The sequence below is a fragment of the Trichomycterus rosablanca genome, chromosome 17 (genome assembly GCF_030014385.1).
Source record: "Trichomycterus rosablanca isolate fTriRos1 chromosome 17, fTriRos1.hap1, whole genome shotgun sequence".
Lineage (NCBI taxonomy): Eukaryota > Metazoa > Chordata > Actinopteri > Siluriformes > Trichomycteridae > Trichomycterus > Trichomycterus rosablanca.
The window spans coordinates 11,709,573-11,727,812 of NC_086004.1; the positions used below are offsets into that span (position 1 = coordinate 11,709,573).

An 18,240-nucleotide genomic window follows, 5' to 3' on the forward strand; every position below is an offset into this window, starting at 1 on the left:
CCTAGAATCAGCCCTGTATAATTGCCATTTTGCACATAGTTTAGCATTTTGAGGTTTGCTATTACAAATACATGTTTTGTTCTGTTCTGCATATTGTACATATTTTATGCACTTTATTGACTGTTTTAGTGTTAATGGCTAGAAGTTGGAGGGCTTCCTACATGATTGATCATTGTTCGTTTCAAATATGTTCTGCAAACCCTATTACCAGACAAACTTTGAGTTCTCTGTGCCAAATAAAAAAGGCCCTAACATCTACATGGGTAACTTGCATACATGTGTATACATGTGCATACATTTTTTTAAACAAAACTAAATTAAAAAGGTTTCCTTTTATTATTTCTCTTTAAAAAATACTGTATTTGTGCTTATCTTTTATTCATTAAAATAATAAATGCCCTTTAATTTCTAAGGTAGGTACAAACTATGCAAAACAATGCTGCACATTTCCCTTTTTGTGTAAAAAAAAAAACTGAAATGAAATAAATCCCACATTAAATAAATCAATGAATAAATAAATTTGGCTGGAAAATTCAGAACCTGGCAACCCTGTAGTGCCGTCAACCAGGCGAGTGAATAGCGCCAGAGCCCTCTGGTGTTTAAAGTGAATATCGATTCATTATACATGTAAAGCGATTTGAATCGTTACACACGTGAATCGATTTTGAACTGTCTAGTGGTGCATCGTTACATCCCTAGTAGACACAGACTGAGTGTGCTTGACTGGCCTGCCTTGAATCCAGATCTGTCTCCTACTTCAAATGTGCGGTCTGTCATGAAAAGGAAAATCACAGAGCAGTAACCACAACGGTGAACATGCCTCAGCAAGTTCTTCTGAGTGTGTTGCAGGCACCAAATTATAAATTTGTCTGTACTCACAAAATACAATTAACTTCTTGTTTTTATTATATTTTAAAAAATGTCCCTGACCAGCAGCTGAGGAAACTGCTTTGTAAAATTTCACAATTTCATTAGTTAACCATATGTACAAAGAGTAAAAAACCTTACAATATGTATTGGTGGTTTTAATATCTAAATTAGCACCACACCAACTGATCTAAGGTATTTTCAGCTGGGTTATAAACTTTCACTCAGTGTTTTCCACACATTTGGGAATAGAACCAGGGATGGTAAAGTTTTAATCTGGAAAACTTAATTGTTTATATTCGTAGAGCTTTACTTTTAGTGTCTAATTCCAGGCTTCACATTTAAATAACATAAAAACCAATTGTACTTGTACAGATGAATTAATCAAAAGTGGGGAAACAGTAAATGGAACAAAATATTCTTTTCGAGGGCTCAAGTATAACCTGTGTGTGGAAACAAGTGAAACTATACTGTGTGCAAAAAGTGTAGTAGTACTCATCCTACATGCTGTGCACTTTACTGTTGTAAATATTCCACACGCTGCTAACTTACATATCTGTATATTACTGTATATTAGCATTGGTATGTTACCAGATATTGTGTACCTTTGCTTATATGTACATACATAGGTCACTGAATACTGTACGTACATACATGCATACGTCCATACATTTTCTATATATTGTCTGTATACAGTATAGTCTTATAGTTTGTATATTTTTGTGTTTAATGTATACATTGCTTGTATACTGTATTTATACTAGAGAGGTACCATCAGCCGAAACCAAATTCCTAGTGTGTATCCACATATTTGGCCAATAAATCTGATTCTGTAAAAGAATTTAAAAACGACATGTTTTGCTTACTTGCTTACTGGCATTTTTACAGAGTCGCTTTACAGTCACGAATGAAGTGTTTAGAAGTATATTTCAAATCTTTAAATCTACACTTACTGATACTTACTGAGTAAGTTTCTCTTTCTCAAAGAAATGATTAAACCAGAGTAAGAAAGACCTTTACCATAGACATCATTGTCATGATAATCAGTACAGGATATGCACATGTGAAAGAACCCTCCCCCTTCTAACACCCCCAACTGCAACCCCTTTCTTTGTCTCTACCTCCCCGTTCACATCCAAAGTTTCTCAGGCAGTTTTTCCCCCCTACAGATTTAAATGCTATTTCACATCTGATTACTAGCACTGTGAGCAGGAATTTCTGACCGTTTCAAACAAAAAAACGTCTCAGTAAAACAGTTTACTAGCCGTGTTTTCTTAGCATCCAGAGGCATTTCTGAGTTTGAACCCAAGAGTTAATGGTGTCTGAGTTTTGCGGGAGCTTTTGAAAAAGGTCAATACGGTACCGACAGATTTAGCAAGCGGCATTAAATGCTGGTTGTGTTGTCAGGAGAGATTTAGACCTGACAGCTGATTTCTCTCAGGGAGCAGACTACACCCTCTGCCTTTGTCTGCAGATTTTTAAATGATTTGCTGTCTAGTGCACGCTCTCCGTCTTACACAGAGACAGCACAAGATCTTTGTTTAGAAGTGAAAAATGCACTCATGATGTCTAGGAAAAATGTGTTCGACTTGTTTGAGCAATGACTTTTAAATACAAAACTTTATTTATTTTTCAATTGACACACAAACTTTTAGTTCTAAAAGAGACTTGCCTGAATTTTACCTACAAGAACCAAAATTTCATTAAAAAATATTCTCTAAATGGCTATTTTATTTGATAGTTTTTTTTAGACGAGCACAGACCAGAGTGTTTTTTTAAGTCATTAAATCTCTCCTTTTTATGTTTTGTGTTGCCTCCTGCCATCGTAAAAAATTAATCATGCTGTTGAATAATGCCTTACGATGATGGTGAATAATTGATTATTTGATGCTTAATAGAGGGACAGCGAAGGCTTTGCTCCTGGACAAGTACTCATTCTTGTCTGTGGCGTTCTGAAAGGCATTACGTGTCTGCCCACTGGAGCAATTAATTTTAAAACATCCATACTTTGCTCACTTAATGTGTTTTAGATATGTATATATCACACATGCAGAATTGAGGCTTGTGAGTATGGGCCAGGTACGTTGTCAGGATTGTAAAATTTAAGGCTGGTAAAATAATTTTTTTTTACATTCCTTATTATTATTATTATTAGAGATGGGACGATCGATCGGCTACGAATCGGTATCGGCCGATTTTTAATCAAAATATGCTATCGGCGATCGGCCGATATTTCCTAAAAGTAGCCGATCCGATCGTGTGATATATAAAGACCACGTTAAGTTAACAGCTCAGTGGATTGATCCAGACTTTGAGCTACGAAGCGCCAACCATCGCATCACCATTCATCAACCATCGTACAGAAACCACAGTGAAAGCTCTTCATGACCTAAAATAACATCATTAACGTTGTGCATCATACATACGATGTAATTTTGCTGATTGTAATATTTACTTTAAAAAGATCATTCAACCCGGTCACATCTGAGTCGATTCTATCAGCACGTTATATAAACTCCTGGTTCACTTTGGTAAATCGTAAGCGGTTCTTACTTGTGATTTAGATGAGAACAGAAAACGTTACAGAGCCAATCAGAGGCAAAAGTTTATTCATTACCAAATTCGTTAGTTCAGGATCATCTGCTGAACTTTAAGGATCAGAAAACTTTTAGCTCCTTAGACGGACTGAGTCTGACTCGGTTACAGATCTGTGGTAATAACAGTTTAATGAAGCTTTTTAATGTAAGAGAGTCACACAAAATGTTCTGTAGTAGCTGGTGTTTATTTAAAACCACGACATTTAATTAATAACAGTAAACACAGAGAGATAACTGAGAAGAGAAATTTACGCTTCTCATAAAACGAATCAACTCATGAATCAATGAATCACTAATAGCAATACTGTGAACAAAGCGTCTCCTCTAAAGGCGCACACACACACACACACACACACACACACACACACAGATCGGAGATCGGAATCGGTTCCAAAAACCCTGATCGGTACATCTCTAATTATTATTATTATTATCTATTAAAATTGTCTTGCAAGTTGAGATGCCAATTAACAGTAAGCTTACTTAGTTATTATCCTTAAAGTACCCCCACAGAGTTAGAAAACACATTTCATTGTAATTCATTAATAACATTACTACTATTTTATTTCACTCATCAACCAGTTTTATCCTGCAAACATACCAAAACCTTACTCCCAAAGCCACCCACCACCTTAGCCTTAAAATTCTGCCATGGAATCTGGGTTTCTGTGTATTTGTAGCTTGAGTTGGTGATTTTTAACATAATTCAATAAGCTGAAATGACTGGGGAAGAGGATTAAGTGTAATACTGCAGAGGTAATACAAACGTATCAGGACAGAGAAAAAAACAAATGACAAATAAGACTGAATCTAAACACACACACACACACACACACACACACACACACACAGAGACTCGTGTTCACACTCATTTCTAGCCATGCATTTGCAAGATTTTGACAGGAACAGCATTTCCATTGCTTTAGAGCGAGTTAAAAATTGATGCATCGTGTTGAAATTGAGTAGATGAGTTTCAAAAAGAACAGCATGCCAGCTGCAGATTTCTCTACACTTGATTTGGGATATTTTATGAGCTCTTATTATTTGCTAAAAGTTACAGTTGTGTGGAATTTTCACTCCCTTAATACACAGTCTCTTTTTTGTTGAGGTATGAGCAGCCTGTATATTTCTGTGTGTATCATTAATGTAGAGTGTCAATGCAAGTCAAGGACGTCTTTCATGTTGATTGACCAGTATTATCAGTGTAAGATGGTGGCCCTCTTGATTTTTCTAACCGTCTTATTTATCTCTCTGTATTAATGTCAACCCATTAATGACAGAGCTATGGCACGCTTAGCAAAACCACGGTTAAATAGCTGTGGCAAAAACCTTCTTATCTCAAGCCTGAAAGGAGGAATTTGATGTTATCAGTTAATGAAAAAAGACATTTACACATTTCAGTTTAAGAATGTGTTGGCCAGGGAGTGTGTAAATGGGGTATATATAAAACCCTAAATGTTACAGGCATCAAATTATTATTGTGTTCCTAGTTGATCAGTAAAACCATTGAACAATTTTTCTTGGCTAAATAAATATTCTAAATGATTAATAAATCACAGATTTTTCTTTTTATTGCATATTATATATGTATAGAGTTTTCTTGAGCTGTAAAACTAGCCATATGCACTGTTTCCAGATTTATGAGAAAAATAGAAAACATTTGGGGAGTTGAAAGAGTGTATGAGTATTACCATCTGTATGTGAGGCTTAGCCAAATGAAGTTGGAAGATTACTTTCTTACATGTAAAATGTTATATTTCTTATTACGTGTCCTAACCCACCTAGTAATGTACTTTAACTGTAAACATTGTAGATACAATAACACTACTATAAAAAAAGGTCAGCACTTTTGCATTTTCATGATATACTGCAGATGATTTTATGTCTGGAATCCATCAGGCCGTTCTGTCCCATTACTTTTCAACCAGAAGGGATTGCTATATTCAATCAATGGAGTGGGTGGTAAAATTGATATATTTGCAGCAAGATCCATTAAGTAAAACACTAAAGGATATAAAGGATAAGATAATTAGCATGTCATATATATATATAAAGCAACACTACATTAGTCATCATTAAAATTATAAAATGATTCTTAATGTTTAAACTATTTTGATGTCATTTAACATTTAACAGATTGAACTTAATACAATGACATATAATAAGTAGGGGTGTAACGATGCGATATGATTCACGATGCTGGGTTGATACGATTTTTTCCTGATTTTTTTAAACAAAATTACATTGAAGTCAAATTATGACAAAGTTTCCTTTTATTATTTCTCTTTAAAAAAAAATAAAAATACTGTATTTCTGCTTATCTTTTATTTATCTAATTAATAAATGCCCTTTTATTTCTGAGGTAGGTACAAACAATGCCAAATAATGCTTAATGTGTAAAAAAACAAATGAAATAAAAAAAATAAAAATCCCACATTAAATAAATAAATGAATAATACAAATAAAGTATCCTCACATAAATAAATTTGGCTGGAAAATCCCCTACCTGGCAACTTTGTGAAGTGCCGTCAACCGGGCGAGGTGAATAGCACCAGTGCCCTCTGCTGCCCAGTGCCTAGGGCATTTGTAGCCTAGCGGTTTAGGTACCGGACTTGTAATCAAAAGGTCACTGGTTCAAGCCCGGCCACTACCAGGTTGGCACTGCTGGGCCCCTGAGCAAGGCCCTTAACTCTCGATTGTTCAGACTGTATACTGTCACAGTACTGTAAGTCGCTTTGGATAAAAGCGTTTGCTAAATGCTGAAAATGTAAATGCTGTTTACAGTGAATATCGATTCATCTTAAATTAATAACCGATTCGAATCGTGGCACATGTGCACCGATTTTTAACTGTCTTGTGATGCATCGTTACATCCCTGATAATAAGTATTCATGACACACATGTTCTCTCTTTCTAGCCGTATAAAACAGTTTTTTGCTAATGAACCGTCTTTAGTCTAGCAGCAGTCTGAAGGAGCGTTAGTTATACCACCATGTGTTGAGCTACATCAGATGGCCCATGCGAGGTCACTGATTGATTTTGTTCTCCGATATCTGGCTCAGTGGGACATTAATGTCATCTGATCACTGACCCAATATCTCGCCAGTACAAATGAAAAACAGTCTGATTTTGTCTCATTTCAAACATATCTTTCAAGAGTAAAAGCTCCTTAGATTTATGCTATTCTTTGATTAACCTTTGATCAACCAACCATATATAGATATATACATAAATATATCTGTTGTGTGCTTTGTCTGAAGGTTTATTAGATTGGTCAGAATGTATGGAACCAGTTCAGTTGAAAAGATGGTTCATCATTAGACAGTTAATAGCAAAGCATAGTCTTTAAAGTCTGTTGTAGTTAAAACTGACTCAGGTAGCATACATTATGAGGCTTCTTTTCACTAGTGTTAATTAATAAATGTTGGATCTGCATGTATTTTGCACTAAATGTATTTTAAAAGTGAGACTACTTTATATAAAGGCTTTATATTTCTGCATTCCACACATTTCCTTTATATTTTAATACAAGGTGTTCCAGTATTATCTGTGTAGAGCTGGTGTAGCTGCAGGTTATTATACTCATCAGAAGCTATACCTGATACAATTAATTAGTCCCTATCCACACTGTATTATTAGGTGTGTGTCTATTTTAAGGTACATAGTTTAATGCATCATTCTTTTAGTTTATTCAATGCTAGAGAGTTAATTCAAAGGTCAAGCAAGACTTGCAAGCTGTCAATCATGCATTGTAATGCCTTCTACCACCCATCTGTGTCACCCCTCACTCCTATGTTTTAACCCATTATTGCAGGCCTCATTGCCCTGAATGGCCTGCCTCTTCCTTTATTCTCTGGTGGCCCACACTTGCCCAGGAGAGAAAACGAGGAGGTCCCGGTCAAAAGAACACTGCATTCTTTCACATCTGTGCCTTGTTTCCCCCATTGAGACATTAACATTTCAAACTGTCCTTTCAACGTTCGGGTTTAATTCCTCCCTTCTTTCCCCGTGCCCCTCTTTTGTACAGAAGCAACAAATGTGCTTTTGAATTTTCCCTCTTCTTTTACCAGTCTGACGATGTCTTGTGCTTCTTCTGGTGTTAAAGCACAGCTGCATGACGTGCACAGCTGTTTGCAGCCTCTGGGTCGGTACCCCTCTGGCTTTCCATCTTTCAAAACATTTAAACATCTGCTTGCATTAGTTTCATACGTAGTCAACACAACATGGTGCAAGCTGTCATTTTACATCCGAAGCGTCCTAAGTTTGCACTACTCGTATAAAAAATGCGCATTCTCACCTTCGCATGTGAACAATAGCCTAAATTATTTGGTGTGTTTTTGACAACATGTTCAACGCCAGTAGCACAGGCGTCCCATATAGCTTCGACCGGGGTTCGATCAGCGCCAGTTTCGCGAAGCACTTAACAGGTGTTGATCGGCGGGCTTCACCACAGCTTAGCAAGATAAGGCCTCCAGCTGAGAAAAGAGACTTGGGCACATTTAATGAGGAAAGCGGGAGTCAGACAGACCGCCCTAGTGTGCGCCGTCGGTGCCTCAGACTGATCAGCATGTTAACCACTCTCAGCATGACACAAAGATATGAAAGTGGCGAGCTGTTGTCGTCAATTTAGCCCAACACCCATCTGCCTACGTACGGGATCGGCCCTCCTGGGTGATCTATTTATTTTCCTCGCTGGTAACATGCTGCACAGCTATGCCACTGTGCTTTTAGAGTCTTTTGTGTAATGTAGAACATGTTAAAAATAAAATATGATTATAAAATAAGGTTTTTTTTCAGAATACAGAAACAAAGGTGTGCTACAAAAAGCTCTCAGTATCTTGTTTATCTGAGAACTGAAGATACAATGTGTGCCTTTTTTTTTGCAGACTTGATATACTTTATACCTGAGAGTTGTATATATAGCATCCTAAGAGAGGGGTATACATGCTTTTAATGGGGTCCTAGGTGACTTGTTACTGGAGTGACTGCACTCCCCTGCGAGGGGTGAGCACCCGGGCACAAAGGAGGTGTAAACATGCACACGGAGAAAAACAGTTATCAAATGACAGAGACATGCTCGAGTAGCCTCAGAGCCTCCGACAGCTAGAACCTGTTTATATTTTTAGCATATTGTCTGTCATGTAGCAAGAGAAAAGTGCACCGGCACGAACAGGAGGATGAACGAACAGTGAAAAGAATCCGTACGAAAGGTACCGTACTAGTAATCAGAAGGTCCCAACATCACCTAAGAAAAACCCTTAGGTCTTATTTGCTTGACTGTAATTATCTGCATGTTTAAGCTGCATTTGAAAAAGGCATCTGTGTATGTGTGTGTGTGTGTGTGTGTGTGTGTGTGTATTTAAGGGGTGGAGTGGGGGAGATGGAATTCCTACAATATGAGACACCCTCAGTGAAACAACTTACTTTCAGTTAATGGAATTTTCACCAGAAGGATAAAATGTCTTATTTTAGCTCGTGGTTCTTTTCAGTTCAAGTTAAAAAGAAAACCAATATATGAATGAAGTGGTTTGGGGTCAGATTAGGGCATTAGGTTTTTTTTCTTCCAATAAAGAATATTTTGGAAAAGCCATCTAAAGCATTTCTCTCTATTCATAGGTGCTTTTTCAGGTGCGGACCCTGAAAATGAGCGTCCTTGGAAGGAGTTTGCACGGACTGTTGTGACTGCGGAGATTTCCGAGCAAACATGAGGAGGGTATCCAAGCCGAGCACAATGGCCTGCTCAGTGTGGAGTCTCTCAAGCCCCTGGTGCCTGATGTTTGCTTTGGCCGCTATACAGTGCACCGAAGGTAAGAGCATACTAGATAATATCATAGATCGGTGGTTAAAGGGATCCACAGGATCATCAAAGACCGATTATGTTAGCCTGCGACTCACATCTGAGATTATTTAAACTCGGGTCGTGGGTATAGATTCGTTCATGCTATTATTGAGAACGCCGACGACTCATTAATGGACCGATCATTAATGCCGAGCGCACAGAATGCACACTAGGCCAGATTTTTGGGGGAGTGCCCAAGCCAAGTTGATCTAAGTGCCTCTAGATCAACATGGATTTTTCCATTCGACAGTCGTCCAAGCATTTAAAATTTCAGACATCTTGGAAATGATTAGAGATCAGATGAAATATACATATATACATGCGTGTACTATAATGAGTTTCATAATGCCAAGTAATTACCAACAGCTAATTACAATTAAAACACTCAATAAAAGTTGTTTAGGTGGCGCAGCGGTAAAACACACGCTAGAACACCAGAGCTGGGATCTCGAATACATCGTATCGAGTCTCAGCTCTGCCTGCCGCCTGGGCCGAGCAGCCACATGAACAACCACTGGCCTGTTGATCATATAGGGGTGGGATATTAAGCCGGATAGGGGGACCTCTGCTGGCTGATTGATGGCGCCTGCACAGAGACGAGGAAACAGTGCGCTGATCAGGGTGTGTCTCTCCGTACACAGTGCTGATACACACATGCACTCGTCAAGTGTAGGTGACAAGATGCATACGGCTGCCGCCTACGTGTCGGAGGGGGCGTGGGTTAGCTTCGTTCTCCTCAATCAGAGTGGGGGTTGGCATTATTGGAGAGGAAGCATGACGCAATCGGGCAGTTAGACGCACTAAAGTGTAAATAAAATGGCTAAACTATAGTAATAGGGGAAACACATGTGACACACACAATAAATGTACCCAATAAAATGCTCAGTAAGTGTAAGTGCTAATGTTTAATACTAAATTATAATATGCATTCAGTGAAGTCAGGTGAAGTCAGTAGTTTGACTTCTCGAATTTGATTGGAAGAAAAAAAAACAGCCAGCCAACATCCTCCCCGAGTCTCTCCAACTCCACCGAATTCTCTGCTTTATTACTTTCTCACTAGTTTCTGCACCATATAGGCAGTCACATATTCACTTATCTATTTCTGAGAGACAGTGAGATATTGTGATGTAGAGCTCTGTGTCTGCTATTGATAAAATGCACAGTGTAAGACCCTCATCGATCATGTAGACTGCACTACCCAATCATCAGAAGACCGATCACAAGGATCGAGTCATGTAGCGCTCGCACTAACAGCAACTCCCAATTCTTTCAGTTCGTGTAGTGTGAAGTAGTGTTTAGCATTATTTCAAATGTTTACAAATCTACATCCTATCCTATAAATTCATTATCATTAAATATGTTTGGCTTAGACTTTTGTAATGAATTCAGAAATGAGATGGAACTTCCGAGACTATCGTGTTTGAGACGACTCGTGTTGTCGTAGTTCAGATGTCCTGCTCTTAGTAAAAGGCTAAACCTTACAACTGTTCATTATAAGCACTATCCTCAAGTAAACATGCTTCATTACACTCCGCCCTGGCCGTAATATCTTTTTAATGTATTTTATAATTGAATTAAATGGGTTACTGCCATAGCCATAAATGGCTGGAAGTTTTTTTTTTGTTTTTGCAGAAGCTTTGAAAGATTAATTGCTTCAGGGTTTTCTTTCCCCCTCCCCAGTATATCCGGAGAAACTTTGCATCTCATCTTTCTTATTTAATTTTCTAGGGCTGACTGCTATCTGTATACTTGGATATAATTCATTTGTATTCATGGAATTTTTTTTTTTTTCAAGGAAAGATTTTCACCTTGTTTCAGCATCATATCTCTTCCTGAAAAGACGGCTGTTTTCATATTGGGAATAATAACAGCAGTTAATGATTTATCACTCCAACAATAAAGGTGTGCAGTGTATTTTTTGTGTTTTTGATAAAGCACATATCATCAGTAGTTTCCATATAAGGCATTTAACACAGAAGTAATACTTGCAGTAGTAGGTAGTGGAAGTCTTACTGACTAGAACGAGTGGAGATTGGCAGCATGGCTTGGTTACGGATTCATTAACTGTGTTTGAAATTGCCTGCTACATACTGTATACTGCAAACAGCACTGACTGTACCTCTACACTTAATGTTAATTAAATAGGCAGGTATTTTTCTGTTACTAAATTTTTTTTTTACAGAACTACTTGTTATAGAACGATGTTTTTTATGTTGCAACTAATAAAAAGGTATTAAAATGTGCTTGTGTATTTTACGTGTTCTTTAAAACTATTAATAAAAATTAACCATAACAAATAAGCCATTAACAAGTCTGACTATAAAGAAATTGTATTAAACAAAAACAAGCTTACATTTATTAAATAATTACACTTATATATTTTTAAGCTTAATTATTATACTGTTTACTGCATTCTGGTCCCGTAGTAGCATGCAGTGTAGAATCGAGTATGCAACAAAAGCAAATCATACTACATGAGCACACGAACGCATGAATGTTCCTCCCACTTCATTGGTATAGCTCTGATCAAGTACTGGAAATTTTGTAATACGTCATCTAGGTATCTTTTGCGTACTGGAAAAATTGTTTTGTTTGCATACTATATATTGCAGACTGATTTGGGGCACCATCAATATGCGAGTTGTATGTAGTAGGCTATTGTAAGCACAGCCATTGCCTTTTGCTTTCACAGTTATGGCTGTCAGAGGGGGCATGGAGGTGCAGATGATTCATGTGTCATCTGTCATCGTTTTTATTCCGGAGTGGGTCCCAATTTTGGACCCCTGGTGGAAGCAGGCTGTGCTACTATATATGTAGTTCTTTAGGCTTTTTTGGAAGGCATGAGAGAAATAATAAGGGGAGAAAAATTTTGTCTCTATGTCCTACAGGGTTGGAGATAAGGACCATCATCAGGCCAATTGGGCTGAGCTCGGACGCTTGAGTAGCGGGGGTGAGGGGGTCTGGGTTTGGTTTGTTGGCCAAGTCTCATTGCATTTTATCGGATAATAATAACAATAATAGTAACAATAAATAATAATAATTATAAATAATAATAATAATATTACCAATAAATAATAATAATAATACTAATAGTAACAATAAATAATAATAATTATAAATAATAATAATAATATTACCAATAAATAATAATAATAATACTAATAGTAACAATAAATAACAATAATTATAAACAATAATAATAATATTACCAATAAATAATAATAATAATAATAATATTAGTAACAATAAATGATAATAATAACAATAATAAATAATAATAACAATTATAAATAATAATAATAACAATTATAAATAATACTAATTGTAACAATAAATAATAAATAATAATAATAAGAAATAACTTAAAAAGAAATAAGGGTAATTATTTAAAAATGTTAGTTTGTTTTTGTTTAATCTAATATCTTTATAGTCAGAACTGTTAATGGCTTATTTGTAATGGTTGATTTTTATTAATAGTTTTAAAGAACACGTAAAATACACATGGACATTTTAAGACCTTTATATTAGTTGCAACATTAAAAACATCATTTTTAACAAGTATTTTTTTTGGTAACAGAAAAATACTTGCCTATTACATTAACATTAAATGTAGAAGTACAGTAAGTCATCCTGCATAATTCTGCTTCCTAAAATATCTTAAAATATTTAATGTACAGACGTAGCAGCAGTATTTGAATCCTGTTTAAAGAGTGCACTTACCCGACTCAAATTGTCATATTATCTAAACTCAAACCTTAAGGCTTATTATATTTTCCCATTGCATTTTTAAACAAAAATTGTTTGATTTTGCTTAATTCAGATCATGCACCCCTACTAACTAGATGTGATATAGACTTGTACCTCTTCTCTGACACAGAGAAGGTGTTTGTCTTTCCACATCCAGAAACAATATGTGATGATTAATGGTAACGTGTCAGAGTATAGTAGCGTATTCTATTCCTCCCACAACTCATCTCTGTCTGTGCTGGATTTTCCCGTATGTGAATGCGTGCACAGTCTGAATTAGTGCGGATCTTCCTCAGATTGGTGTCACTGCTAGGGCTGACAGGGCTGCACATGCCTCTCCTCAGGTGGCAGGCAAATATAAAAGGATGAGTGAAAAAGAATGCTGCCAAATACAATGTCACCATGTCATATGCTTTTGTCATTCCCCAGGGTTTTTAATGTAACAAGGATATATTCTTCCTAGAGCCCCAAAGCAATGATAACCTTTAGCTCTGGGTAGATTTTTTACTACCTAGCGCTTTGCCTCCCACTACATATTTAGTAGATTTGTTTTAGACCATTGCCCGAGGGAGTCAAGTTGCAATTTGGGCACGACTGTGAAAACAAATCGTTTCAGTGAAGCTGAACGTGTGCGGGCAAGTCTACAACCTAAACGCCTTGTACCATTGACATACCGTAAAATGGTTTAGTAATGAAATACATCAACTCCTCATTTCAGTGTTTTTGGGAAGCCCTCCTTCTCAGACCAGTCTGCCCAAACTTTAACTTAATGAACTAAAGGCCTTAATGAAGTTCACTGAATTGTCTGCACTCCTGCACTGTCTGATCGTTAGCCAGACAGAACTCGTCTTTATTAACACACACTCTAAACGCAGTCCTTTTGTTCTTTCATTCACAGTAAACAAGATCTATAAGTCTTTCTTTCTTTCCTTTTTTGGTGGCTTTTAGTTTTCTTTTTGTTGTTTTTTTCCCCCACCAGGCGACACAGTGATCTTTGTATCAGTCCTGGGAATCTGCCTTCCCATAGTGCTAAGCTGCTGCCAGGTCAATACGCCATCAGTCCTTGATGCAGCTCAGGTCTTTCATCAACAGTCACTCTTTCTTGATAAGGCTGATAAGAGCACAATAGGACAGAAAGCAGGCTGCCTCATGGTGTGACTGCCTTTGCATTCCCCACCCAGCAGAACACCTCAAATCCTCGTTAGGATTTACCGTAAGGGTGTAAGTGTGTGTGCGCGTGTGTGTGGCTGGGGGGCTTAATGGATTAAGGTCCATCACAACTTGCTTTTGGTTTGTGTTTGTCATGCAAAAAGCAAAAATCAGACCCAACACTTGCTACTTATAACTTGGAATGTCTGAGACTGGATCCCACATGAGTCTAGGATGATACCCGGTATTGATTCGGTCTGTATTAATGGTTTGTCTATTTTGAGGTTGTGCTGAATAGGGACTTGCAGACAGAGCTGGAAAGCTCAGGCCAAACAGGTTTATGGTTATAGAAACAAATGGGTATTAATGGAAACTGGCTGAAACTTTCACAGCCTAGCCAAGAGTAATTTGTCTTTTATGGCTTTGGCATCTTGTCCAACAGCGGATGTTTGGTCTTAGTGGATTTAGATACAGACATTTCACTAAAGATAAAAGTAGATATGATTATTTATATTAATAGATTCATTTAAACTATTTTACAGCAGTAGTAGAAAATTACTTTGAGGGTGAAAAGGAATCAGTAAGAAACAGGATTACAATGGCTGTGGTTATATGTAATGATTTATTTACACATACACCGACCAGGCACAACATTATGAGCACTGACCAGTGAAGTGAAGAACACTGATTATCTCTTCATCATGGCACCTGTTAGTGGGTGAGATATATTAAGCAGCAAGTGAACATTGTATCCTCAAAGTTGATGTGTTAGAAGCAGGAAAAATGGATTTGAGCGAGTTTGATAAGGGCCAAATTGTGATGACTAAACGACTGGGTCAGAGCATCTCCAAAACTGCAGCTCTTGTGTGGTGTTCCCGGTCTGCAGTGGTCAGTATCTATCAAAAGTGCTCCAAGGAAGGAACAGTGGTAAACCGGCGACAGGGTCATGGCCGGCCAAGACTCGTTAATGCACGTGGGGAGCGAAGGCTGGCCCGTGTGGTCCGATCCAACAGACGAGCTACTGTAGCTCAGACTGCTGAAGAAGTTAATGCTGGTTCTGATAGAAAGGTGTCAGAATACACAGTGCATTACAGATTGTTGCGTATGGGGCAGCATAAGGGGGACCAACACAATATTAAGAGTGGTCATAATGTTATGTTTCGATGATTAACTCATTTGACCACAACACTTCATTCCACTGTCTTTCGGTCCATCTGAGGTAAATTGAAAGCAGAGAATTTGGCAGTTTCGTAATAGTTAATATATGACTTGCTGTCACAGACTAACTTAATAGTATTTTGTTAATACTTAATTGTTTAAACTGCAGATACAGGGCAGGTAGTAAGTAATACTAGTTTATGCTGCTCAAAACGAACCTCACAACCATTACTCTATGTTATATTTGTAGTTGTCCTGCACAAAACAATAGTTATAAATGCAATCTTTACAGAGTTGCACTGAAAAGCATGAAATATTCATGTTGAAAAGGACAGTTTTAGCTAGTAAGTGGCAGGAGAAATTTTGTTTATCAGTGTAGCACACCATATTGGTACATTTGCCATCTCACCCTGTGTAGGAGGAAAATTTTAAATGCCACCTGTAAAAACCGTTAGTTGCTGTGGCTATTACTTTATCCTGACAGTGCATTACAGACAATGGTCACGTTGTCCATTTGTGTGTGTGTTTGTGTGTGTGTGTGTGTGTGTGTGATGTACCTGGCTGCAGTCTCCCTGTATGTTTTTAGTTGTTTCTGTCTAGTTTAACAGTTTAAATACACTGTAGACACAAAGTTCATTTTGACCCTCTATAGATTGATAGTACATTAATAGTATCAGCAGTCAGCAAATCATTTAGCCTAATTTCCTGTCTATTACCAGTTACCCTTCAACCTAATTTAAGCTATATCTAATGCCAAGTTCACACTACACGACTTTCCAAGTCGTCAGGTCACTGTACAGTTCTCACTACACAACTGGATCTCTTGTAATCGGAAGGCTTTCAAGTCTGTGTGGCTTTCACGCTACACAACTGATCGGCGATAGGGGGTTTCACACTACACGATCTATCACCAACTGGAATCGCAGGCGAACTACGTTTTGTCAGGAAAACACACGCGAGAAATGGCAAAAGGTTTAATGAATTAATGTCCAAAAATGCACGTCAACAAGTAGCGGGCGATCAAAGTTTGTGTGCTGATGTGCAGCGTAAAATCAAGGAGAAAAAGTGAATGAATCTGAGTGGATTTGGCAACGCAAACAGCATGGATTGTTCTATAGTGAGTTGGAGGTTAATAAATATTTTTTGCCATGCAACGTTGGTTACGTTATGTTTTGTAGAGAATGATTAGGTCAGAAATACTGTAAAACTTGAGTGTGTGCTGATGTATTCTGATATAAACTATATTATGCCCCTGTCCCACCCTTTTACAACTCATCCCCTGTGTTTCCCCTCACACCGTATCTTGCGTTCTCGTTGGCTCTTCGACATAGCACTCATTGCCAGTTGAGCAACTCATATCCAGATATTTGACATGCTAGATATATTTGTTTAGCACTCTGCGAACCACTCGAATCGAGTTGTTGAGTAGTTCACACAAAGCGACCGAGAGCCGAGTTTCGATCGCCGAGCGAACGCCGAGTTACTCCCGAGCTGGCAAATCTAGCGCCGACCGGTCAGCGAGTGAAAATCAGGGCAACAATCGTGTAGTGTGAACTAGGCATAAGAGAAGATATTGGACTAAATAAGTGTGATGTCACTATTTAGGCTCTTTGAATAATAAATCAGCTTAATGTGACAGTAATACAGAGCAGTGTCATGAACTTAAATAACAATCGGAGCTAGTTTAACTGCAGTAAATGCACTAGCTGACAATCCATTTAAACTAAATATGCTAATCAAATAACAATGCAGCTGGTATCTGTTGTGCAGCTGTTTCCAGCAATATTAGTCAATATAAAATGATTAACATCGTCCTGCCCGGTCCTCAGAAAACAACACACGTTTACATGTGCAGAGCTTAATGTAGTACATGTCTATTCACCAGCAGCCCTGTATAGTTCACAGTTCACAAGCAGCTCAGTACTAGTGGATTAAACATTAGTTCGACTAATAATTGCAGCGAGAGGATTTATTTTAGGGCAAGAGTAAAGAGTTAGGCATGACACCACTCTAAATGAGGATAAAATGTGCTACGTTGTACACACATGCATGATGAAGTGCCTCCAGCACACTCCCTGTGTGTGTGTGTGTGTGTGTGTGTGTGTGATATTCACACTTTCACACTCATATCAGCCATCAAGTGTTAGAAAACAATTTTAATGACATTTTTTTTTAACCGACAGCATAAAGCAGCTTATTTGTCCGTTATCGGTTAATTGGTAAATCATTAACATTCCTAATATCATCATGTATAAATCCCACTGATATCATAATGCTTCACAACATCACTGCATTGACACTGATCAGCCATAACATTAAAACCACCTCCTTGTTTCTACACTCACTGTCCATTTTATCAGCTCCACTTACCATATAGAAGCACTTTGTGGTTCTACAATTACTGACTGTAGTCCATCTGTTTCTCTGCTTCTTCTTTTTAACCTGCTTTCACCCTGTTCTTCAATGGTCAGGACCCCACAGGACCACCACAGAGCAGGTATTATTTAGGTGGTGGATCATTCTCAGCACTGTATTGACACTGACATGGTGGTGGTGTGTTAGTGTGTGTTGTGCTGGTATGAGTGGATCAGACACAGCAGCGCTGCTGGAGTTTTTAAATACCGTGTCCACTTACTGTCCACTCCAACCTAGTTGGTCCACCTTGTAGATGTAAAGTCAGAGGCGATCGCTCATCTATTGCTGCTGTTTGAGTTGGTCACCTTCTAGACCATCATCAGTGGTCACAGGACGCTGCCCACGGGTCGCTGTTGGTTGGATATTTTTGTTTGGTGGACTATTCGCAGTCCAGCAGGGACAGTGAGGTGTTTAAAGCATTGCTGTGTCTTATCCACTCATACCAGCACAACACACACTAACACACCA

General features: G+C 37.9%; 1 protein-coding gene across 3 annotated transcripts in view; it reads left to right on the plus strand.

The window, feature by feature from the left end:
- adgrl2a (adhesion G protein-coupled receptor L2a) overlaps positions 1-18,240 on the plus strand; it is a 158,781-nt gene that overhangs the window by 12,917 nt on the left and 127,624 nt on the right. For all 3 annotated transcript variants that reach the window (XM_063013317.1, XM_063013318.1, XM_063013319.1), the window contains exon 2: positions 9,081-9,271. In XM_063013317.1, coding sequence (XP_062869387.1) covers positions 9,169-9,271 — 103 coding nt within the window. In that variant the 5' untranslated portion in view covers positions 9,081-9,168. The remainder of the gene's footprint in view (positions 1-9,080; positions 9,272-18,240) is intronic.